Raw genomic sequence first — 25,697 nt, forward strand, 5'->3', positions numbered from 1 at the left:
ACTATTCTTAACATTCCGAGTGGGCTAAATGACCGGGAGCGTTGAGTATACTCAACACTTAGAAGAATTTGAATTGTTTTTGTTTTGGTTTTGGCGGAGAGAGTGACGAGAATTTTGACAACAACACGGCAGGTTTTCTTTGAATATAATATATGAATACATACATGTTGTCGACGACACCTTCACTCTACCTCATAGCTACTTTGTTGCTGGGCTTGGTTGGGAAAAAAAAAGTTGTCGTTTAGAAAATATAAATTGTTCAAGTTATATTTTTTTTTTTCACAAAAGCAATTTCTTAATAAATTCCAATGTCAGATACAGAAAAAAACAATGGCACCTTCGGTGCAAAACGTGCCAAGTTTGCCGTCCAGGTTAACCTTTTTTTTTCTATTATTTTTATTAATAATAATAATTAATAGTTAAAAATAATCAATTGAAATAATTGTGTGTGTGTGTGTTTTTTTTTTTTAAATATAGAAAGATGAACTACAAAGTGAATGTGAAAGTGTTATTGCAACAAATAAAAAACTACAAATTACTGAAAACGAACAAGTGGCAGAGTATGTTTGTGATCAATTCAACGAATCATTTTCAACACATAGTTCACAACAGCAGCAACAGCAAAATGATGGACCAGTTGTTATTGAAGAATCTACAGATATTCAAGAAAATGCAACAACAGAAACTGCTGTTCGTGTTTCTGTGATTAAGGTAAAATTGTTTTTAGCATCAATAATAATTGATATTTGAATGAATATTTAATTATAATAAATTGTGTGTGTTTTTTTTTTTAAATTTAGAATCCTATGATGATTCAAAAGAAAAGTGAACGTGAAAGTGTTCTTGCAACAAATGAAAAACTACAAATTACTGAAAACAAACAACTGGCCGAGCATGTTTGTGATCAATTTAACGAATCATTTTCAACACATAGTTCACAACAGCAACAACAGCAAAATGATGGACCAGTTGTTATTGAAGAATCTACAGATATTCAAGAAAATGCAACAACAGAAACTGCTGTTCGTGTTTCTGTGATTAAGGTAAAATTGTTTTTAGCATCAATAATAATTGATATTTGAATGAATATTTAATTACAATAAATTGTGTGTGTTTTTTTTTTTAAATTTAGAATCCTATGATGATTCAAAAGAAAAGTGAACGTGAAAGTGTTCTTGCAACAAATGAAAAACTACAAATTACTGAAAACAAACAACTGGCCGAGCATATTCGTGACCTATTTAACAAATCATTTCCAACACATAGTTCACAACAGCAACAACAGCAAAATGATGGACCAGTTGTTATTGAAGAATCTACAGATATTCAAAAAAATGCAACAACAGGAATTAAGGTAAAATTGTTTTTAGCATCAATAATAATTGATATTTGAATGAATATTTAATTACAATAAATTGTGTGTTTTTTTTTTTAAATTTAGAGTCCTATTATGATAATTCAAGAGAACAGTGAATGTGAAAGACACATGTATCAACATTCCGGTTAGTTTTTTATTTATTTTTATTTGTCAAATTTAATCAATCATTTAATTTATCAATTGTGTTTTTTGTTTTTTTGTTTTTAAACAGGTCAAAGACCATACAAATGCGAAGAATGTCCTCGTGCATTTAAACGCAAGCATCATTTAACTGAACACAAACGTCTACATACTGGAGAAAAACCATTTCAATGCATTAAATGTCTTAAACGTTTTTCACACTCTGGCTCTTACAGCCAACACATGAATCCACTTCGCTGTAAACTCTATTAAAAATAGTTTCAAATATGTATGATAATAATAATTTTATTTTCTCATCCTCTGAAACTTAGTATACTGATAAATTTTTAAGTGTATATAATATATGTATAATTAAAGAACAAATAATTCTATGAAATAAATATTACATTAAAAAAGACAAAAAAAAAAAAAAAATTATTAATAAATAAAGTGTCATTTTGTCAAAATATAATAATTTTGTCTTTTCTTTTTTTTTCGATTCAATTTAATGATTCAATGATTCCGGAAAATTTCTTCGTTTTTTTTTTTTGCTAATAAATTTGATATTAAAATTAATTTTATAATATTATTTTTATATGAAAATAATAACATTTTTTTTAATGATGAATTATTAAAAATAAAGCGAAAATAAGTTTTCAAGCAAGCAAAGTACAAAATATTACCAAATCAGTAATGAGGTAGTTAATTTAATATTAATAATACATTTATAGAAAAGTAACAGAGTATAAAAAAAAAAAAAAGAAAAACCTGATAATTATTGTGATTACATTATAATAAGAAAATATCATTTCCTTAATTTTATTTAGGACTTGAAAAATAATTCATTATTCAATCTTTTTTTTTTTGTTTCTTCAAACAAGCCGTGAAGTAATATGTAAAAAGCATTCAATGTATTTTTTTTTTTAAAAATAGTTAAGTTTTTTAAGAAAAAAAAAAATAGTTCAACTGGCAATTTGATTTTTTTTAAATCAAAAAAATATGAAAATAAAAAATTGTTTGAAACCAGTCAAATATTTCAAGAGTATCATCATGTTTTTTTTGTAATATAATTTACAAAAAGTAAAGTAATGAATCAAGATGACTACTTGGTGCAATATGAATTGATTGTGATATCGAAAATGCAAGTTTATGAGCAAATTGTACAGGAGCAGAAACTTTAACAGTACCAGACCAATTAAAGTACATGTTCATGAATCGATATGTTAATTGTTGCATTCTATCTGGTGGAAGACAAACATCATCATCAATAATACTGAATGATGTTGGTGCAACAGATCCTTGTCTAACAGCTTGTGCAACAACAAAGAAATCATATTTTGTTGGACATGTTATAACATCATCAACAATTGTACCAGGTGGTGGATTACCAATTTGTCCACGATTATCAGCAAACAAACGTGTATTTAATCTCCTGGTAACAACAACATAAGCCATATTTGAATTTCAGTTGGTTCTTTTTGATAAAAATTAGCAACACGTGAACGAAAACTTCGAACTTCATGCTCAAATACATATGGTACTTGTCCTTCACCAACACCATCTCTGTAAATGACAATTCGTTGTGGAAGAACATTATTATATTCACGATATTTGTGAAGTGCTTTTGCTATATTAACAGCAAGATCATTTGATAATTCTTCACTACTTGAGTGGAATAAAACTGCTGAGAAATAACGTCCAATGTTTGAATCAAATGATGCTACCATTTCACCAAAATCTTTTCCTTTTTGATTTGTACCATGACAAACATCAAAATCAATAACCATCAAGCCTTTCATCGGTATAGCAATTGACCAAGGATAACCACCAATTTTACAATTCATTTGTATTGCAACTTTTGTTTAAATTGACAACATTCTTTTTGGATTAAAACATTTTGATGTTACAACTTGTGATGGTACTGGACAATCAACACAACATTTTTTTTATTGACAATGCAAAATACAATTTATGGATTTGATTGACTCAATACTTTGTCAAGTTCATTGGTAAATGATTGAGCTGAATCATTGCGCATTTCAATATAACGTGGATCACGCATTTAAAAGTTTTTAAGAGAGCGTTGCATGTTCTAAAAAAAACTTCTTGCATCTCTTGCGAGTTTATCAGGCACAAGTACAGCCCAGTCATTAAATGGTGCAGGTCGTAATAATCCATTACTTCTAAATGCATTTGTCCAATCAGCACTTCGACCAGCACCAACAGAAATATTATTAGCAAAAATAATTTTTGCTTCATTCAAAACACGAGCTGGAACAGTGATCAACTCTTTTCCCAATTCTAAAATCTAAATTCCATTGACGGAATTCAGTGACAACTTGTGGTTCACTATAAAGACGTTTAATGCATTTAATTTTTGAACACGTTGTTGTGCATTAATACGTGTATGCTGAGCCATAGCATCCACAAGTCTAAAGTCATTTCTCATTGCATACCTGAATAAAATTTATCACAATTAAGCACCAAGTAATTTAACTAGATTTTTAATTGAAAAAAAAGAATAATTAATATTTAAATTAACTGACCTGTTGCATGACAAAGTTCAGGAACTAAATAAACAATTTCAGCTCGACCAGATCGACGATTCTTATCAGTTGTACATGTTACCAACATTGGTTGGGTCATGTTGCGAATGTTGATGTTGTATTTATTACGATAATATTCAGCATAAGAAATTTCACGATTTTCTTTTTTCAAATGGAATGTTGATGATGGTTTAGTTTGAAAATCAATGTCTTCAACTGTGTATGTGTTGTTGTTGGAATCTGTCAATATACTGCAGTTATTCCAACGACATCAGCTTTACATGCAGCCTAAAAATGAATTTAAAAACAAATATTAATTCAATATTAATAAATAAATATTTATACAATTTTAATTAAAACACAACAATTTAATAAAAATATATACCTGAAAATCTCCACCACCTTTTTCTTCTCTGATACGAGACATGATGTGAAGTAAATTTTGTTGTCTCATAACTTTGTGTGTTATTTCACAACACATCAAAAGATCTTGTTCATGCTGACGAATTGATGTTATGTATCCTGGCCACAGCTCAAAACGATGCTCACGAATTTCAACTTTAGCATGTGGATCAAAAAAGTTTCTTCCAACAAATTGTAATTTCAAATGTGATAAACATTTTCTCATTAAAATATTGTAAAATTGAAGATAATAAGGATCTCCTTTTTCCAATGTACCAGTTAATTTAACAATTATACGCATTTGTACACCATCTGATTGACGAGTACTTGTAAATTCATTAACATCATTTGCCAAATGGGCACATAAATAAAGTAATGTTCCATCAAACATATAACCACCCAATTTTTCTTTATGAAGACCCAATAAACCTTTTCTGACAAATGTAAGATCTTCTTCTGGTTGAATATCAACATGATGAAGACACCAGTCTGTTGCTGCTTTCGACTTGAAGTAATTTGAATGGAAGTTAAAAGATTTTCCAGATGTACCTTTTTTTGATTCAAGCCATTGTGATGGACGAGTAACTGGATCCATAACATAATTATTTTTAATTTATGTTTAATTGAATAAATTTAAAAATGTTAAATACAAACTAAAAATAAATTCATAACAAATTTTTTTATTTCTCAATTTTCTTTTTAAATTTACATTGCAAATTATTATAAATAACAACAGAATCAAGATTCATTGATCGCAAGTAAATATTAAATGCAGAACATTATTTATTATCTTTTATTAAATTATTATTACAATATTGACTGTATAGCTACTATATAGAGATCGATACAATCGTGATATTAAACTATTAAACTTAATTATAGATTCAAAGATATAATTAATTGATTAATCTGTATATTGAGACACGAATACAACATTATGTGATTCCAATAATGACTTTAAAACACCATTACATTCTTTAATAGGAAAGGAAACACATACATGTAGTTTCGTCTCACGAAATTCCGAAAATTTAGATAACTCTTCAACGATTCCAATAGTAACATTAGTATTTACAACTGATATACATTCTAGGATTGGTAAATTTTCAAAAAGTTTAACCACTGATCTATTAGAAACTTGAGAGCAATTTGATAAATCTAAATAACGTATCTGTTCATTAAATAAACATTGAATTGATTCATCAGTGATAAAATTATTTGTCGCTGTTACTGAATCTAAAGGATCACAAATACTGAGCCAATGCAATTGACTCATTTTTTTAACGGCGATCATACCATTATCTGTTAAATTTGTACCAAATATACGTAAACTTCTTAATCCTTTAGCATTATCACCGAGATTAATCAATAATTCATCTGTATCATCGCAATCCCAAAAAAAATTTAATCTTTCAAGATTTATCAGACTCCCAATTGGAGACATATTGATTTGATCCGCATGAAGCATTTGACCAGCATGAAGCGGAACTAATTGTAGAGTAATTAAATTTTTCATTTCACTTATCAACTGGATGGCTGATTGACTCGGTCGAAAACCATATACTTGTAAACATTTCAAAGTGATCATTCGAGGGAACATCTGAAAAATAATTATTTTTATTGAAAACTAAATTAAATGCTTTTATTCTACATAGATAATTATATTTACTAAAATTTTATTAAACTTACCGAAGCCAATGAATCTTGTAACAAAATACCTTTTTTCGAAAAACATGCAAGTGTTAAGTCCTTTAAGGTTCCACTCACTTTTTCTAATGACTCGATGAAAGTCATTGGCAGTGTTAATTTTTTACATTTCCAATCAACTTCTAGCCTTTCAAGTTGATGCATATTAGAAAAAACATCTTTAAAATCTTCATCTTTCATTTCTTTAAATTGTACTAAAAGTGTCTTGAGATTTAGACAGTTGGTCTTAATCAATGGCATTATTCCAGAAAAAGGATATCTTGTGAGATCAAGGTACGTTAAATTATATCCACAGAATTCAATTAAATATTTTAAATCAACGAAATTTTTATGTTCATCTGATGGTGTCTTTAACTGATATTCAGTAAAGAATGAAAAAACAAGTTCTCTATTTTTACATACTGAAAAATAAATAAATAATGTTATTATTAGTATTGATAATAATCATAAATTGATGATCATATAGAATTTTATTTTTATCATAAAAAATTATTCTGTTGTTATTCCTTACTTTTTTCGAGTCGTGGTTCATTCGCATATAGATTATACCACTCAAGCACAAGCTGTTTATGGTGTGCTTTCAATACTTTTTGTCTTGCTCTGAAACTCATCTTGGGATTAAGATCAATTTTTAGAATATCTTCAATAATTTTTTTCATTATTATATCATATTGAACTGGTCTGCTTGAAACTGAGGTCATCTATAAAAAAATAAATTTATCATTTAATTTAATTAATAATAAAAAATTACAGCAGCTGAAAATTCTGCAATTAATTAACTATAATTCTTATGATAACATATGAAACTTACTTCTTCCTGGACATTTAAAGTTTGTTGTTCGAACTTTTCAATCAGATCACTTGTATCAGTCTCCATGTCAATCTCCATATCAGTCTCCATGAGGTTGTCTTATTTATTTTTATTACAAAATATAGAAAAAAAAAAAAAAAATAGATGAATTATTATAACCTCTAATAGATTCGAAAAATTTAATAAAAAATACTCAATAAATTGATTGAACTTTATACCTATTGTTATTTTCGATGAACGTAAATAAAATGGTATTTTACCTATAACCAACTTGTTGAATAAAAATGTCTTCAATCAAGTTTTTGTGTAAAGAACTGAGTTAAAATTTTAGTTGACGAAGTTAATTTTCACGAGATATGTAGGGTATGTAGCCTTACTTTGACAAAATTAACCACGTGTGCAGCGTTGCCAGGGTTGCCAGACTGGTGGACAAAATTTTCTGTATGCCGTATGGGACTCAATGGGACTCACACAAAAAATCCGTATGTATATATTTTTCAAGCTACTCGACTGGTAAAGTAGAGACCTAGACTATCGTTGAATGAAGTTTTGAATTAAAATTTCGATTTCAATCAATTTGAATTAATATTTACATAACATTAATAAATGTATGAAAAAAAAAATTACGATAAATTTTATTTATTGAAAGAGTATTTATTACTTAGCATATATAAATTCATGTGATACACAAGTTTTTTTAACCTAATAAAACTCAATTAATTTTCATGTATTAATTTAAATTATACATATATTTATAAATCACGATAATTAATGCACAATGACCAATCCTGTTAAATAAATGAAATATATGATACACGTATATTGCAAAACGAAAAATTATGAAAAAAAAAAAAAAATAACAGTATATTTTAAAACAAAATAACTTCCCCAATACTACTATTTATTTTCTACAATCAATTAAACTTTCTACACTATCTTTAATTATCATACACAGAAAAATAAAAATGAATCAGTGACCATGTACGCATTGGCATACGAATCACACAAATTAATGTATAACATATTTGTACACACACTTGTATGCATACAAGTGTAAACAACGTCAAGATTTTCAACGGTTTTTACTTATATATTATCTGTTGGTACAGAATATTGATGGAAAAAACGCAAAAAAAGAGATTATAATTAAAAATTGTTTAATGCAATACTTACTACCAAAAAATAAAAAAAAAAAAAACGAAAACGAAAAAAAATACGGAGTCAATCGAGTAAAGCGGAGTGAATCGAAGTAAGTCGGGGAAAATGTGGACAAAAATCGGAGAAAATCGGAGAAAATTATTAACTGAAATTATTGAATTTTTGAAAAGATACAATCTAATAATAATAATGCTGTTGATTTTTAAATTAATGTATTTGCAGTTCCTAACAATTATCACAATTATTGTTCTGGTATCTTCTTTGAGATTTCTGAAACGACTTTTAATTTATGCTCAACCCCAAGTCCCCAATATCCAAATAGATGTAAAACTGATCATGGATACCCACAGAGTTTACTGGTACGCAGCTGTTTTCATATTATTGTTTAATATTATTTCGCATTTTTTCTATCATGAATTGTCAGGTGTTCATCATATTCAATTTTGAGCTTTTCATTATTACCTCTTTGACAAGTGACGGCTGGATTCTTTTAGTTTGCAAGAATATCTCAGATCACTCATGGGTGACATTTTTCAAGTCTTATAAATATTTGATTTTATAACAATTGTTATCTAGATATAAAATCAAATGTTTATAGAATTAGAAAAATGTCACCCATGGGTAATCGTAGATATTTTTACATACGGTCGACTTTCGTGGAAGTTCCCGAGCGAGTGGGAAGTCATTTGTGTAATCTAGTGTACATCAAGAGAATGATTTTATGGTAAACTCAACATTAAAAAAAAAAAAAAACTTAAGTGTCAGGAACATAGGACTATAGTCCTAATAATAGTCCTACAAATATATACCTATTATGTATATATACATAATAAGTATGTTTGTATATTTTATTATCCCAATTTCTTGAAATAATTACATTTAAAAAATGTAAAAAAAAAAAAAATAAATGAATAAGTAAAGTGTTATTTTGTCAAAATAATATAATGCGTACTTGTTCATTTTCATTTTATTATGATCTTCATAATTCTAAATGAGATGTTGGTTTTTTTAAATACAATAATAGTCATTAATAACAGAATATTCTACCTTTGTGTTGAAGTTTTTTATAGTAGATAATAAAGACTGAGTCTATTCACCACTAACATAAGAATTAAAATTAGATTTAAAATTTTTTTTTTTTTTATCTATGCTGATAAAAAGAGCCACAAGGCTTTGTAACTAAAACTCGACAACTTTTTATAATATAATATACACAGTCGACGTCGATACCTTGTCACTATCAATACAAGTTAAATTAAAAACTGCCACGTTTCTTAAAAATATAATAATGTGCCCATGTGTTTTTTTCTTTTTAACAATATATTATTAAATTAAAAAATAGACGGAAAAAATCGTAGTCACTAATTTTTGAGTTTCTCGACGTGAACAAGTGCAAACAATTCATATCAAAGTAACTAATTTTTTGATGACTTTTTTGAGTCGCTAAAACCACCAAGTTGTTGTATAATTACAGACTACATAAATTTCCAATTAATCAGGTAGGATAAAAAATAATAAATATCCATTAGAATATTTTATATAATTATATAATATTAAAATGAAATTAATTTATATTAAAATTATATTTTTTATTCGTTAAAAACAAGTACATAATTAGAGAAACATTTTAATGTTTATTTATAAAAAAATTGACTCGTAAAATTATTCTTTTTTTGTTTAGAAAAATGAAATTAAATAAAGAGTTGTTATTACCAAAGCCTGCACACCATGAAGAAATTAAAAAAATTGCAATAAAGTTATTAACAACATTTGAAGAATACATGAATTATGAAGAATTTGAAAATCAATTAATAAAATACCAAGAAAAAAAAATTTTACATAAAATTTTTAATTACATTTATACGGATAGAAATAATAATTTACTGGAGATATTTTGTATCAATGATAAATCTGATTACGTTGATCTTCTTTTAAAATATGGTGCTGATCCAAATAAAATAAATGATCATTATAAATTAGCACCAATTCATTTTTCCGTTGAGAAAAAGCATCACAATGTTATCATTAATCTTTTAAAATATTCAAATGTAAATATTAATTTAATGACATCTGATAAGTCTCGAAGAACTTCACTTCACATTGCAGTTGAAAAAAATGATTACCAATCTGTGGAAATTTTATTATCACATTCAGCTGATCCAAATATACCAGATATTTATGGTTCAACACCACTTCATTATGCTGCTGAACGATTTGACAAAGAAATGGTTAATTTAATAATGAGAGGAACAAAAATGTTTATTGATATTGATCGATACAGTTCAATTCAAAAGATCAACACACGTCAACTTATGAAGACAACATTTCCAGATATACCACTGCTGCCTATTCAAAATTATAAAAATAATTATTATGTACTTCGATATTATCTTCATGAAGGATATGAAAATGAATTTATTGATAATTTAGAAAGCCTTGAACTGAAAGATATTGATGAGTTGATAAAAGAATGTAGTGTCAATGATAAATTATCAAAATTCATTCCAGTTTTAATTAATAAAAGAATATTGCTGCCAGTTAATTCACCGAGAAGTATTGATCTTCATGAATTATCCGGGGTAAAAATCGGTAGCAACTTTCAACATGGCCATGACGGATCGACGTTAGTATGGAATTCTCCATCATTATCACTAGGATCTTCAAGATCTAGAGGCAATAAATCTATGTCAAGTCTATTTGGATCGAGAAGTATTCATTCTGATGCTTTTAGCGAAGCAGAGAACGATCAAGAACATGAATTAGTAAATATAGATAAATTACCATCAACACAAGTACCATTTTATAAAACAAGTGAACAAGCAAACAACTCTGAACAATTTGAATCAACAATTAGACAAGCTAGACAAATAGCTATGAAAAATACATGCCCTGAAGTACTCAAAGAATTATTTAAATCAAATGTTCAAGGACCAGAAAATTTGATGCTTTGTGCTGAAAACCAAGATGATTCATCAATTGATCCAGCAGCTTTAAAGGCAAAATTAAAATGTTTAAAAATAACACTAAGTCAGCCAAATGTTAATGTTCGTCTTCAAGATGGTAAATATATAATTATTAAAAATCAATAAGCCAATAAAAATTAAATCTTATCTTGTTTTTTTTTTAACAGAATATGGTAACACAGCTCTTCACTATGCAAATATTATTGGTGATGAAGAATTAATATTAAATCTATTAAAAAAAGGTAGTTATCTTGGTCATAAAAATTATAATAATGTCGCATCGGTTGATCATATATCAGAAAAAATATTATCGAAATATTTCGACAGTTGTTTAGAAATTAAACCATCAAAAATTGTTGAAGAAAATCAATTAATATTTCGATACAACAGTTTAAATCCACATTCATGTTTTTATCCTGAAAATTGTTTTTACTTGAGTGAAATTGAATCAATTAATGCAATATCTAAGAACTCGAGACTTAGACATTTGTTGAATCATCCACTTATTGAATCGTTTCTATTTATGAAATGGAATCAATTGAAACTAATATTTTTTATAAATTGCATTTTTTATATCATTTTTTATTTATTTCTCAATTTATTTATTGTCACTAACACATGGCTTGATTATAATAAAATTCAAAGCAATAATACTATGACATTTGAACAAGAAAATGAATTATTTATCATTTTTTTTTATGGTAAATCAAGTGTACTGCGGATTTTAACATTATTGCTAATAATTATTTTAATATTACGTGAAATTTTCCAATTTTTTTTATCACCAATTAATTATTTAAAATCATTTGATAATTTGCTTGAATTTTTGTTAATAATAACAAGTATTATTGCTATATTTGGTGGTGGAATCGAAGTAAATATTATTGCTGTTTTAATATCAAGTTGGAATTTAACATTATTAATTGGACAATCACCAAAAATGTCAGCTGGTTTTGAAATATTTAAAACAGTTGCAAATACATTTATTAAATTTTCAATACTTTTTGTACCATTATTTATTGGTTTTGGTATTTCATTTTTTATTCTTTTTGGTAATATTGATAAAAAAAATATAAATTTATTTGATTTTATATTTAAAACATTTATTATGTTTACTGGTGAATATAATTCAAATGATTTACCATTTGATTTACATCCAAAAGCAAGCAGAATTGTTTTTTCAATATTTGTATTTTTAATGGCAATTATTTTATTTAATTTATTAAATGGTTTAGCTGTTTCTGATACAAATAGTATTCTTGGTAAGGCTAAATTAGTTAATTTAACATCAAGAACAAAACGACTTTTATGTGTTGATGAAATATTTAGAATAAATCCATTTGGTTTGTGTTGTGAAACGTGTAAAGAATATCCATTACATCGTAAATGGAAATTACCAAGTATTTTTACAAATCGTTTATTTCTTTATCCTGAATATTTAGCAATAAAACCATATAAAAATAATATTATTGTTGATTGGAAAAAAAGTGGTAATGAACAATGTCTGCCCATCACTCATATGGATCAAGAAATAGTTGATCGTGCAATCGAAATTGTATCTAGTAATTCAGAGAGAGGACTCGAAGAATTAGCATCTGACATTGATGAATTAAAGATCAACATTTCAAAGATAGCTGACGATGCAAATAAGCGAGACAATTTTCATCGTCAGGGAAATGATAAAATTTTAAACTTGATCGATAACACGAATAATCATTTGTCAAATACTCACAAAGATATTGTTTCGAAAATTGATGAAATTGCGAAAGAACGAAGAATTGAAAAACTTGAAGAGACGATTGAAATTATGAAAAATCAAATGGCAACACTTATTGAAAGCAATAATCGTATGGAATATTTGATAGAAACTTATAAAAAAGAATTAGTTTAGTTGAGGAGTGATAATTGTTAAAATTATAGGTTGTTTTGAAAATTATTATATAATCAAAGACATCAGAGACAGAGACGGTGATGTATAGTTTTTTTTTTTCTTCAGTTAAATAATTTCAGTAGTTATGGTAATAAATAGAATAAGAATGTCATATTATTGTAACGTTATGTTTATAATCTTAAATATAATAATTTATATGAACTTTCAAAAATCATTTAAAAAAAAATATGAAATTTTCGAAACCCCCCTTGTTGGCTCTATGTCCCTAAAATAAATCCTTAATTTTTTTAAAAAGATTGACGTGAAATTTTTAAAATTATAAGGAGAATAAAAAGAAAAAGAGGTATAAGCTCTTTAAAACATTAAATACCGCTTTGCTGTTTTTATGTTTCTAATAGTAATATCCCAGATAGAAATAAGAGTCAATTTTTTGACTTCTCATATCAAATTAACGTGTGAAGTCAAAAAGTGACCTCAAATTGACTACCTGGGTATATGTTCCTTTAAAATAATTAGACAACAACATCAAAATTTGCCTCTTAAACAGCCATTGGATTTATCAAAAAAAGATTTTCCAATTATAAAAAAAGAAAGTGATACTTCATTTAGAACGACACTGTCACCCATTGAAAATGTGCCTCAAGAAAACGATGACACTGAAGAAGCACCACTTGTATTGAATCTAGAGATAATAAAAAATGCTACAACAGTAATTACTAATTACTGATCCTGTTACTGTTATTGGAACGGCTGTTACCGAGTTCGCTCCCAAGCCGGATTAAGGCCTAAAAAAAATCCGAGTTTGCTCCGAAACGCGATATTTTGGCTTCCGAGTTCGCTCCCATCGCTCTCTTTCTAATATTCCCCTACTTTCGTTTTGGGTACCCCCTCCCTTTACATTTCCCTTCACATTAAGGCTAAGTAAAAAATCTAGCTGAGTAAAATAAAGTAGACATTGATTGTTTGGCTACAATTACAGCTAAGTAAAAAATCTATAGCTAAGTAAAATAATGTAGATATTGATTGTTCGGCTACAATTACAGCTAAGAAAAAAATCTAGCTAAGTAAAATAATGTAGATATTGATTGTTTGGCTATAATTAAAGCTAGATCTTGAGTATAAAAATGGGAACAGCGAGCTAGAAAAGTGGAGGGGGAATGGTAGGGGAAGCGTACGGAGCGAACTCGGATTCTTCATTTTTTTAAAACGGGAGCGAACTCGGATGAACCGGTTTGCCCGAAAAATTTAATCCCCTTATTTCTTGGGCTTGGGAGCGAACTCGGCAATTGCCTTTCCCACAATTTCTGCTCACGGTTCCAATGGCAATTGCCGAGTTCGCTCCCATACGCTTCCCCTACCGTTCCCCCTCCACTTTTCTAGCTCGCTATTCCCATTTTTATACACACAAACGTATTTTGTTACTTCCACTCCTTCACTCTTTGACTTTTTTTTTTTTTCAAAAACAATGATAGTTAAACTTTCTAGCAGGAACCTTGAATTTTTTTTTTTTTTTCTATAATTTTTCTAAGATTTTGAAGTTTTATGAAGGCAGTTTTTTATTTGGTTGTTAATTTGGTTGTTTTTTATTTGGGTGTTAAGACAAAAACACCGGGGATATTCGAGATATGTTGTTTGTTTTTTTCAACATTTTTTGTTTTTCACGTTATAGCGTACACGTTAAAATTCATTGACTTTAAACATTAATAACTATTTTACTAGCAGGGATAGACTTTCGAAATTTTGGCATAATATAGATAACTATTTCATAAAGCTACTCTAAAAATTTAAAAAAAAGTTAAAGATAATCGAGCCGTGTTCGAACTTTCTTAATTAGTAAAAAAAAAAAAAAGGGCAGGAAATAACAACTGAATGAATTACTCAAAGAAAAATATTTTAATAATGAAACATTATTATTTTTAATAAATGCTCACAATTACACGCTTGGACACATTATTATAGTAATTCAATTCTATAATTAGCTTAATTTGAATCGTTTAATAATCACTAAAAAATATGTATGATTTCGTTTTGAATTCGAAATCATCAGGAACTTTAAAAGAAGCAGATACATCTAAGTTTAATTCACGACGTTCTGTAAAGTTACATGTTTCTTTGACATCTTTAAGAGTAACTTTTGACTTTTTTATAAACAAATTTCTTAAATTTTGTAAGCCTTCAATAAGTTCAATTATTGAACTGTTATCGCAGACTTGAATGCAATTCGATATATGTCCAAGTATGTAATTGTTTCGTGAGATTGATCAGTGATGAATTTATTTTCTTTTTCTGATTCTCTTGATTAATCATTAATCAAGATTGCATATAAGGTTAACTGCTTTAAATTATTAAGTGCAAGTATACCTTTCTCCGTTATATTTGGACCAATTACACATAAAGATTTTAAATTTTCAGAATTATTGGCAATATTTATCAAGAATTCATCTGTAAGACTGTAATCGACATAAATCGTTAAATGCTCGAGATTTTTCATATTTCCAATTATAGCCGTGAAAGCTTCGGTTTCTGGAGAAAATACCTGAAAGATAAATAATTTAAATTATTATTATTTATCGAGAATCAAAAAAAAAAAAAAACAAAATTTTTTTTTTTTATATTGGAATAGTTGTAAAATTTATATTTACCGTAACTAATGAATCTGAGTCCAAAGGATAAAATTTTTTAGAATCACATTCAAGCTTAAATTCTTTCAAGGTTTCACCAACTTTTTCTAATGACTTGATCAAAGTCATTGGTAAAGTTAGACTTTTACAGTACCAATTAATTACTAATGTTTCAAGCTGAGACATGTTAGAAAAAACATTTTCAAAATCATTACTTTCTATTTCAATAAATTGCAAATAAAGTTTCTTGAGATTTGGACAATTAGACTTAATCAATGACATTACTCGAGAATATGGATATGCCCATATCTTTAGCGTCGTCAAATTATATCCACAAAGATTAATTATATATTTTAAATCATTCAAATCATTTGTTTGATTAAAATTATATTCTGTAAGGCCTGAATCAATGAATCTATTTATCTTTTTTTTGCAAACTGAATAAATAGAAAAATAAAAATTATGATTATTAAATTATAGTTTTTTTTTTTCAAATTATATTGTTAATTTGATTTTATTACTTACTCGTTTCAAGTTTTGGTTGAGTAAGAAATAGTGGACGCATACGCATCATGAGCGAATCACGTTGATCTACAATTTTTTTTTTATGTTCACGTTTCAATCTCTCAAACTCTTCATCAACATTTGCATTGACATCATCATCATCATCATCATCATCAACATTATTATCGTCATCATCATCATCATTATCATCATTATCATCAAAATCTTCGTCATCGTCATCGTCTTCATTGTTTTTTGTATATCTAAATGTACCACGTGAATAAAGACGCATTATACGTCGATAAATATGAAACGGATAACGTTCATTTATTCTAGTTGGTGAATTGACCTATGAAATGAAATAAAATAAAATAAATTAGCAACCAACCAAACTTAACAGAGTATATTTCTTTGATCTTGATTAATAGTCTGACATTATAATTAAGTACTTACTTCTTCCTGCGAAATGGAAATTAATGTTTCGCGCCATTGAGTCTCGCTCATTGTATCAGCCTCCATATTTCAGGTTAAACTATAAAAAAAAATCAATTGACTTTTTTATTTAATTTAACAGGCTCAACACAATGCTTGAGATTTTCGAAGTAAATTTTCAAAAATCTCGAAATAAATTCGACAAATTGAATGGAAAATACACTTGATAAATTGTTTGTAATGCATACCTTTTTTTATTTGCACTTGAAAGAAAATGATGTCTACTCACGACGATAAAGAACGTCCACGATGCCCAATAACCCAAGAAAACTAGAAGTATTTCTAGTCTTCTTGCCTTTACCCAAGTCCTTAGTTGCACGTGGTCTTCTTGCTGCGACCATGTGGATCAAACCAGTTTCAAAACATGTCCTGCAAAATGCAAGTGAGATTTGTAAACAACTTTTTAAGGGCTCAAACTCACGACAAGCTAAAACTTCCGCTTGTAGACATATGGCGGCTGTAAAAATAACATGATATTGCCATAACCTAGTGGAACAGTGTGAGTTCAATTGCCTGCAAGTGTTGGTGAAAATATACAAACAATATTTTACATTATGCAATAATTGACTTTGAGTTTTTTATTTAAATTTTTTGAAATCAGCAAGTAAATAAAATATGATTATAACAAATGTAGTTTAATTTATTTCAATTTTAAAATTCGTCCAAACATAATCAATAGGTATTTATTGAAGCATTGCGAAATCAATTACTTCACAACTTCTCAAAGTTTTTAAGTCATTAAAAAAAAAGTGTTCCGTTGTTTTGATATTGGATTAAAATTTTTGAAAAAATCCGGAAAATTTATCAAATCAACGTCTTCTGTAATTCCTTTTCATATTCTTCAAGGACACTTATTCTTTTTTTTTCCAATCCACTGGCTTTAAGCTTAGCTAATCTATGATTGTTCTCGATAGTTTCTTTTTCTTTTCGTAATTGAGTAAGTTCTTCTTCTTTTTTAGTCGTTTTATTACCATCATTTTCTAGTTTATATATTTTGTTTTTTAAATTACATAAATTATATACAGATTCGACAGTATAAAGATTTTGAATTCTGATGTTTTCTTCATATTCTTTTTCGTTCGCCAATAGTTCATTATAGAGTGAGTTTCGTGTTTTTTCTATTAAATTCAACACAAACGTGTGTTAATAATACACAACAGTGTAGTTGCTCTCTATCGTTTTTTTTTTTTTTTTTACATTTTTTTAATTTTCATAATAAATATAATTTTTGAAGGCATGCATCAGCTAGAATAAAATTATATTTTTTTCAAAAGCTTAGAAATATATATTTTTTTATCATTTTCTTATCGCATATTTGACAAGAATAAAATTTATCAAACAGGTGACTCATTGGTTTTTTCATGTGATGGATCAACGAAAACTATCAGTAATGAATGATGATAAATTATGAAACCAAGTATAGTGGTAGCATCTTTTTGTAATAATTATTTTACTTTTCAATTATTTAATCAGATGTACAAATAAATTTACTAAATTCAATAAATGCTAACGAAATGGCAACTCAAACATCTTTACCACTTGAAATGGAAGCTGTTACTGAGAGCATTGATGAAATAATTAATAATAGAAATTCTAGTTCAAAAAGTACACAAATTTCTCCACAATTAAATAAAGGACAAAACAAAAAAATTGATGGTAAACATACATCTGGTAAATCAACTAAAGAATCACGACGTAGTGACAAAAATAATATGTAAAAAAAAACAACATCAATTAATTGATAACTTATTTTTATATGTAATCAACCTGTGATAATAATACACAACAGTGTAGTTGCTCTCTATCGTTTTTTTTTTTTTTTTTTTTTTTTTACATTTTTTTAACTTTTATAATCAATATAATTTTTCAAGCTGTAGTTTATAATTTAAATAATTATTCATTTTAAATGTAAATTAGTGTTAAAAAATTATTGCTTAAATTTATATGATTAAATTTTTAGGGTATTTAAGTGACATTAAAATGTTATTAATGATGAAATTTTTGTGTTAGATTTTCATGAAAATAACCATTGAAATTCAAAGATAATTTTACAAATAATTTATGAGTTAATTAATCATAAGCTTAGTAAATTTTGACAAACAATTTTCTGTGTATCATTGTTTTCATTTTATTTTTTAAAATAGATAGATTTACACAATAGTAGAAAACAATTTCTCGATTGCGTACAAAATATTTATAGTATTTTCAACTGTAGCTACATGTAGAAAAAATAGTAACATATGTAAAGTCTAACTTGAATCAAATTAATTTAACCATAATTATTACAAAATTACGAAAATCCATAAATAGATATAGGGCTTAAACATATAATTTAATATGATTTTAATCTATCTAAAGTAATAATAAAGTTTGAATGGTATTTTCTCAGTTTGTTTTAATTTTAGCAATACAAACTTGCCAAGATAAATTAAAGTGTGCATAATATTTTACAAATATTTTATAAAAAAAAAAATATATATCTTATACAAAAAAAAATTAATGGGAATTTTATTTTTTGTACTCGTCGATAAATATGTATCTATTTTTCTTTTGAACCACCAATTATCACGTTTTTTTGTTTAATAAAAAAAAAAAAAAGTTAAAATTCTACACTAACGAGCATTGGATTTGATTGGATTGCATTGGATCCAATTGGATCGCAGAAATCGCTCAAACCCACGACAAGCTAAAATTTCCGCTTGTAGACATGGCGGCTGCAAAAATAACCAAATTATCACTAAATTTACTCTATTTCACCAAATTGCTAAATTTGGTGCAATTTGGTGTCTCTCCGCCATTATTCTTAACAAATTTATTTCCATTTATTTCATAATTTGCGAGATATTAATTTGTTAGTTTTACTAATTTAATTACTAATAGTGATTATAGTTAGTTTAAGGGGCTTTACGTTTCTCAAATTTTTTTTATCGGGCATTGCGCAGTGTCATGCGCAAAAAATAAAAAAATTCTCCAGTATCTCTCTCTCTTTCTCTCTCTATCATTAAACATTTAACATATGTGCTCAAGTTCAAGGATTCTAGGGGGGGCCGGTTTTGTTCAATAACAAAATTTGTTGTCCTCAGTTAAATTCAAGTTTAACGTTAACCAATAGTTAGTTAAATATTTACAACAAACTTAATTTCTAAAAAATGACGACTGTAAAAAAATCATCAATGACTAGTGAAGATAAATTTTATGGCAAGTTTAATCAATGGCTATAACCCATTATCCCTTACTGTATTTATCTATAATACATAACCTCAAAAAAAAAACAAATAAATAAACAATCAAAATCATAATAATTTACTAATACAAATATTCAACAGGTGTTGTATTTCTAAGTGCAGTAACTGGTATATCAGCATTAATTGGTTTTGGCACAACAATTGCAGCAGTTAGAAAAAAAGATCCTAAATATTTTCAAGAAGGTGCTGCTGGTTTATCAAAAGGTGTTACAGAGCCAGGTGTTGCATTGGCAATCAGAGCACTTGGCTGGGGTACATTTTATGCTGTTGGTGGATGTAGTTTATTATTTTATGGCATTTGGAAATTATCTGGAGCAACAAATACTCTGGAATTTCGTCAAAAAATGGGATCAATATTACCAAAAATTAAAAAAAATGATCCACCTACAAGTAGAACTGAGTTTGATGGAATGAATGATCTTTTAAAATACGTTTCTGAAGAATGGGGCAAGGAAAATTCAACAGACAGTAAATAATCATTTTTTAAACTTAAAATATTTGTTGAATGATTTTATTTTATCTTGTTATTAAATAAGACCATGATGTGCTGCCACCTGAAACAAAGTAAATGTTAAATGTGGACTTTTGTTCTTAGGATAAAGACCAGAGTCTTGATCTTGATCTATCTAGTCTTCAGTTGTTATCTAATTTTTTTGCTAATGAAATAATAATAATAATGTTCATTAAAACGACAACACGTCTTTTATTTCAAAACTATTTTTAATGTTATTGACTTTTTTTACCAACTAATTTAAATAGAATTTAATTATCCTTTCTTAAACTTGAATAGAATACCAGGAATTTTCTCAGCTTGGATATTTTATTATCACAGAAATAACATGCATTATAAAATTTAAAAAAGAGTATTTAAATCTAGCATGAAAGGATTATTAATTAGCTGTTTTTTTTTTAATCCTTTGAATTTAAAATTTTTCAAGATGGTTTGATTAATTTACATATCAAAAAAATGTTAATGGAAAGAGGGAATTTATTTTAGATATTAAATACTCTTAATGTTTACATAATAGTAAATATATTTTTATCAAAAATACTTTACTTAGTATTTAAACGTGTCACGTAATTTATGTTATATAAATCACGCTATTTCCATTTTACAATTTACATGATAAAAAATAATAAAAAAACTAGACAAAAAAAAATAAATTGCATGCAGATAATATATTTAAAGTTATAAAATTATTTTTTTCTAAATTGATAAAACTGGCAATTTAAAATTCGAAAAACAAAAACGCAAGATAAAAATAGTCAAATCGTTTTTAAATTATATTTTTTAAGTAGGTCATTTTTCTTTTCAATATTAAAATTTGAATTCTACTGATCAAAGATCAAAGTGTTTTTTCAACGACATTTTCAATCTATTTTTATCAACCTGCTATACAATCTTTATAATCATAATGGAAAAAAAAAATAAAAATCACAATATTCATACTGAAATATTGTAATTGAAATTTGGTCTTTGAACGATGACAGTTGATGATAATTTAATTGACAATGATAATAAATTTTGAACATTGAACAAAAGTGGCCTGAGATTTAGATTGACTATCTTTTTTTTCTTCCGTATTGAATTTTTTTTTTTTTTTTTTTGATCAAGGTCAAGTGTATTGTTACGGAAGCAAAATGATAAAAACCCACAGATACTAATTAACATTACCCATAAATTAAAATGAACAAATTTTAAAACTAAATAAACAAAAATAATGTAAAAAACAATTTTTTTTTTTTAAAAGTATATTTTTATTAAACTCAATAAATTCATAAAATAAAGGAAAAAAAAATTATCAAAAATATACCAGCTGCTTAATAATGAAGTAAATTAGAAAAAAAAAATAAATATCAAGACAATTTTTTATTTTAATTATTTATTTTGATTGATTACAAAATTTAAAAAAAAAAAAATATTTTTTTATTGTTTAGTTATTATTATTAGTTTAAAAAAAATAATAATTACACGCATTTTGGAGTATCGATTTTACATTGAGCACGTCCTGCGCGCCGCGGTCAATATCCGCAGATTTTTTTTTTATTATTAATTTATCATTGAGTGATTAAAAAACATTTTTTTAAAAATTATTTATCTCACACGTTCTTTCGGGGTCACAGCTGGTCTTTTAAATTATCGATGATTATAATCATTACAAGTTTTTTTTTTTTTTTTCATTTACAAGTTGTACATAATTTTTATCATTTAATGTTTATATTTTTTTATTTTATTATACAATTTGTCGCTTTTAATTATCAATTTAAAGCGATAATTAAAAACACAACAGTCCCAAAAATAAAACAAAAAATACTTCCTGTTTTTATTATTGAGATTTTTAATAAAAAAAAAAAATGTTATATTATGTAGAAAAAAAAAAAACAAAATAGATTTTATAAACCCTGAGAAAATGATTGTTAATATAGTTGAATAATTATTACTTGCAAATGAAAAAAAAAATATACATATGCCACCTGAAGTAAAATATTTATTAGCTTTTTTTGTAAACAATAACTAAAATATTCTTGATTTATGTAATTTTGATAATTATTTAAATACAATGACAATAACTATGTCAATGATCATTTTAATTTTAAATTTTTCAAATAAAACTCGATTCTATTTTGACTTGATTACCAAAAATTTATACGACTTTGTTTTTTATTTTAAAAAAATATTCTTTTTCGTTTAGTTCAACAAATATTTGAATATTATTGTGCGCATATTATGAATTTATTATTTATTCTCACACAGTGTTAATTGAAAAAAAAAAAAGAAAAAAGACTTTGCACTCAATATCCACGTAAAAGAAAAATTTAAAAATTTGATTGCTTGACAAACTACAAAAAAAAAAAAAAATTTATTTATTTATTTATATAAAATAAGTCACCAGAAGAGCAACAAATTAACTCAAAAAATAAAATGATAAATTGTATAAACAAATTGATAGTTTTAATATTTTTTATAAAAACAATAACGAAAAAAAAAAAGGAAAAAAATAATTTGTAAATCAGTAAATGCTGACATACTTAAATCCGAGTATAAAATTACAATAATGTAATTTGAATTTGTTCATATGAATATTAAGTTTCAGTTGAAAAAGATTAATTGCTTTTAATTTTTTTGCTATAATCATCATTTGATGTTTTGGTATTTTTTCTACCAACGAAATATGCTTTATGGAAAAATCTAGCAAATAATATAAAATAACTACCATACATAAGTAAACTAAAATGTACATTATGTTTTGATATACAGCAATCTTTTTGACCAGGTTCAAGATAACGATATGCCCAAATATTAATAGCACAACCAATAACCATTTGTAATAATTGTAATGCTGTTATAACCATTGATATAAATTTTGGTGGTGAATAACGCATTGCTTTTAATGCATAATAAGTATACATAATTGAATGAACAAAATAATTCATAACAACAAACCATCTTGCTGTTGATGTATATTCAGTATATGAAAACCATGAATATAACAGTACAGTTATATGATGATACCAATGAAGAAATATTAATGGCTGTTTACGTAATACAATAAACATTGTATCACCTAATTCTGGTAACTTTGAAAGAACAAACATCCATGTCCAAAAACCAGACACACGATCTTGCTCGATAAAACTACAAAAAAAGAAAAAAAAAAAATACTAATTAGTTTGATATTTTAAAATATGTTCAAAGGTCGTTTTTTTTTTATCAGTTAAATGTTTTTTTGATAAAAAAATATTTCTATTTTTAATTTTAAAAATAGTTATCTATATATTTTATCGTTTTTTTTTAATTTAACTTTCGACTGATGATAAAATTTTAAAAAGAATATATTGTTACCTTGGTACACAAACACTGTGATACAATCCATAATTTCTGAGTGTATGAATAAGCTCTGGTGCTGTTCTGGTAAATCCAATAATTGAAAATGTTGCAAGTAATGTATTCCAAATAGTTAATAATCCACGTAACTCAAATCTTTGACGTGATGACATCCAATGTTGTCCACTGAATATTAATATCATATAAATGCCACAATAATAAAAACCATAAGTCCAATTATTTTGCATCCAATCACGTGTATCTTGATGAATAAATTTTTTTTCAAAATTAAATACATAAGAGTAATTCGGCACTGTTACTTCCATGAACTCCATATTTTTTAAATTGGTAATTTAAACCTGAAAAAGACAAATATATTTTAATTCACTTGACTCAATCATTGAAGTGATAAAATATAAAATAAAGATAACAGTTGCAAGTTTGCAGATTAATGATTAAAAAAATACATAAAAATATTAATTACAATTACTGTGACCATGAAAAAATTAAAGTAAAAAAAAATTATCATAAAATAACGAGGCAATTTGGTGATTAAGGGTACTTTAAAATATCAACGTGACAAACTCTCAAGTAATTCAAATCCAAGTGATGATTATGAAATAAAATTTATAAAAATTAAGTATCATGCTTGGACAGGAAATCTTGATGATTATACAGATGTTGGATATTATATAAAATATATTTCTACAAATTGGACGTCGATGACCTGATACTGCAACTCATGATCAGATAATTGCAAAAAAAAAAAAATCTAATCAACTATTTTTTTATCTTAAATACATAATGATAAATGAATTTCGATTAGACGTTGTTGTAAAATAATACAGGTAATTATTTGCACGCTTCAAAGGATCTTTTAACTATTATTAATTTTTTGTTTTTTTATATTTTATAGAAAAAAAAATAGATCAGGTGTTCACTGTAATCAACCGGCTTGTAAATTTATTTTTTCTAATAATGAAATATTAAAGTAATAATAACTCATAAAAATTTTTTAACTAATAAATAAATTAATAAATATTGTAAGATTTATAAAAAAATTTTAGAGTAAAATAAAAACTAACGGTTAACGGGCGCGGCAAAAATCCGGCGTGTCAGCATCGTCAATTAATAAATTTTTTTATCTTGTAAATTATGTACATAGTTGAAAATATGTATAGGTATATTTTAATTATTTTTTTTTATATTAAAAAATTTTCAAGTGTTCATAAACTTACTTGGGGTGTTGATGATGTTGGATCGGCAATGATCCTTTTAGGCACTTGGCGTAAAATTTCTATGTATTAATTTTTTTTTTTTTTGGCAAGACAAACGGATGTGAACTCTAATCACTATGATGACAAATTGTGGATGGCTATAACTGTTCTAAAATGTTGTCTCCTGTCTATTGAAGACGACAAGACGTTAGAGTACGGGAGCACGCCGGGAGTGCTTTAAAATTGCGTTACTTGCTGTTCGGCTTTTGTATGTATGTGTCTAAAGGCTTGTGTACACAATATAAGATGCTTTCTTGCACTTAAAGGATGATTTACATTTGCGTTTTGATTTTTGAACTGCTCACAAAAAGTCAACATTGACGCAAACACCTGCGACTTTGCTCAATGAAGCCGCAGAATGTTGAAATATAACATAACTTAACTCTAAAGAAATATGTCACAATATTTATTTATAATTGTTTATAATAATATGCCAATCAACCACAATGGTGGGTTATTATTTTTGAACGAGATATTTAAAATAGCCGCAAGTGCAAAAGAGTCGCAAAGTTTTGCGTCAACATGACCGCTTCATCAGAGCATGCGCTGTTGTTTTTAATTTTAGTAGATGAGTTTTTTAAATTTAATTGAATTTAATCATATAAATTTAAATGATGTAAATTCATGTGACGTTATTATATTAAAAATCCATATTTTATAAACAACTTAAACCACCGGCGTCGAGCAGTTTTCGACATATCCATTTATTACAAAAAAAAAACTAAATTTTTTAGGGATATTTGGAAAAAATCTAGT

The 25,697-nt window shown here is 26.5% G+C and overlaps 5 protein-coding genes across 5 annotated transcripts; 2 read left to right on the forward strand and 3 right to left on the reverse strand.

The window, feature by feature from the left end:
* Positions 1 to 1,771, forward strand: LOC122853789 (putative zinc finger protein 66). Its single transcript, XM_044154209.1, has 6 exons — positions 1 to 371; positions 478 to 711; positions 801 to 1,043; positions 1,133 to 1,354; positions 1,442 to 1,502; positions 1,590 to 1,771. The coding sequence occupies exons 1-6, from the start codon at positions 309 to 311 to the stop codon at positions 1,769 to 1,771; spliced, it is 1,005 nt and encodes a 334-aa protein (XP_044010144.1). The 5' UTR covers positions 1 to 308.
* Positions 1,772 to 2,569: 798 nt separating this feature from the next.
* On the reverse strand, positions 2,570 to 5,041 carry LOC122853790 (piwi-like protein Siwi). The gene is given in 7 exon segments (XM_044154210.1): positions 2,570 to 2,959; positions 2,962 to 3,440; positions 3,602 to 3,806; positions 3,849 to 3,954; positions 4,041 to 4,284; positions 4,326 to 4,332; positions 4,430 to 5,041. Coding segments are annotated over 7 exon segments (2,043 nt in total).
* Positions 5,042 to 5,350: 309 nt separating this feature from the next.
* On the reverse strand, positions 5,351 to 7,370 carry LOC122853791. Its single transcript, XM_044154212.1, has 5 exons — positions 7,225 to 7,370; positions 6,965 to 7,062; positions 6,665 to 6,854; positions 6,136 to 6,554; positions 5,351 to 6,046 (listed from the first exon to the last, which is right to left on the reverse strand). The coding sequence occupies exons 2-5, from the start codon at positions 7,052 to 7,054 to the stop codon at positions 5,351 to 5,353; spliced, it is 1,395 nt and encodes a 464-aa protein (XP_044010147.1). The 5' UTR covers positions 7,055 to 7,062; positions 7,225 to 7,370.
* A 12,269-nt stretch (positions 7,371 to 19,639) lies between these two features.
* On the forward strand, positions 19,640 to 22,366 carry LOC122854898 (transmembrane protein 242). The gene is made up of 2 exons (XM_044155930.1): positions 19,640 to 19,791; positions 19,920 to 22,366. Exons 1-2 carry the CDS (start codon positions 19,743 to 19,745, stop codon positions 20,312 to 20,314), a joined length of 444 nt encoding a protein of 147 aa, XP_044011865.1. The 5' UTR covers positions 19,640 to 19,742; the 3' UTR covers positions 20,315 to 22,366.
* Positions 21,841 to 25,620, reverse strand: LOC122854897 (elongation of very long chain fatty acids protein 6). The gene is made up of 3 exons (XM_044155929.1): positions 24,903 to 25,620; positions 23,683 to 24,023; positions 21,841 to 23,475 (listed from the first exon to the last, which is right to left on the reverse strand). Exons 2-3 carry the CDS (start codon positions 23,997 to 23,999, stop codon positions 22,944 to 22,946), a joined length of 849 nt encoding a protein of 282 aa, XP_044011864.1. The 5' UTR covers positions 24,000 to 24,023; positions 24,903 to 25,620; the 3' UTR covers positions 21,841 to 22,943.
* Positions 25,621 to 25,697: the final 77 nt, after the last annotated feature.

The sequence above is a fragment of the Aphidius gifuensis genome, linkage group LG4, assembly GCF_014905175.1.
Source record: "Aphidius gifuensis isolate YNYX2018 linkage group LG4, ASM1490517v1, whole genome shotgun sequence".
NCBI classification, from domain to species: Eukaryota; Metazoa; Arthropoda; class Insecta; order Hymenoptera; family Braconidae; genus Aphidius; species Aphidius gifuensis.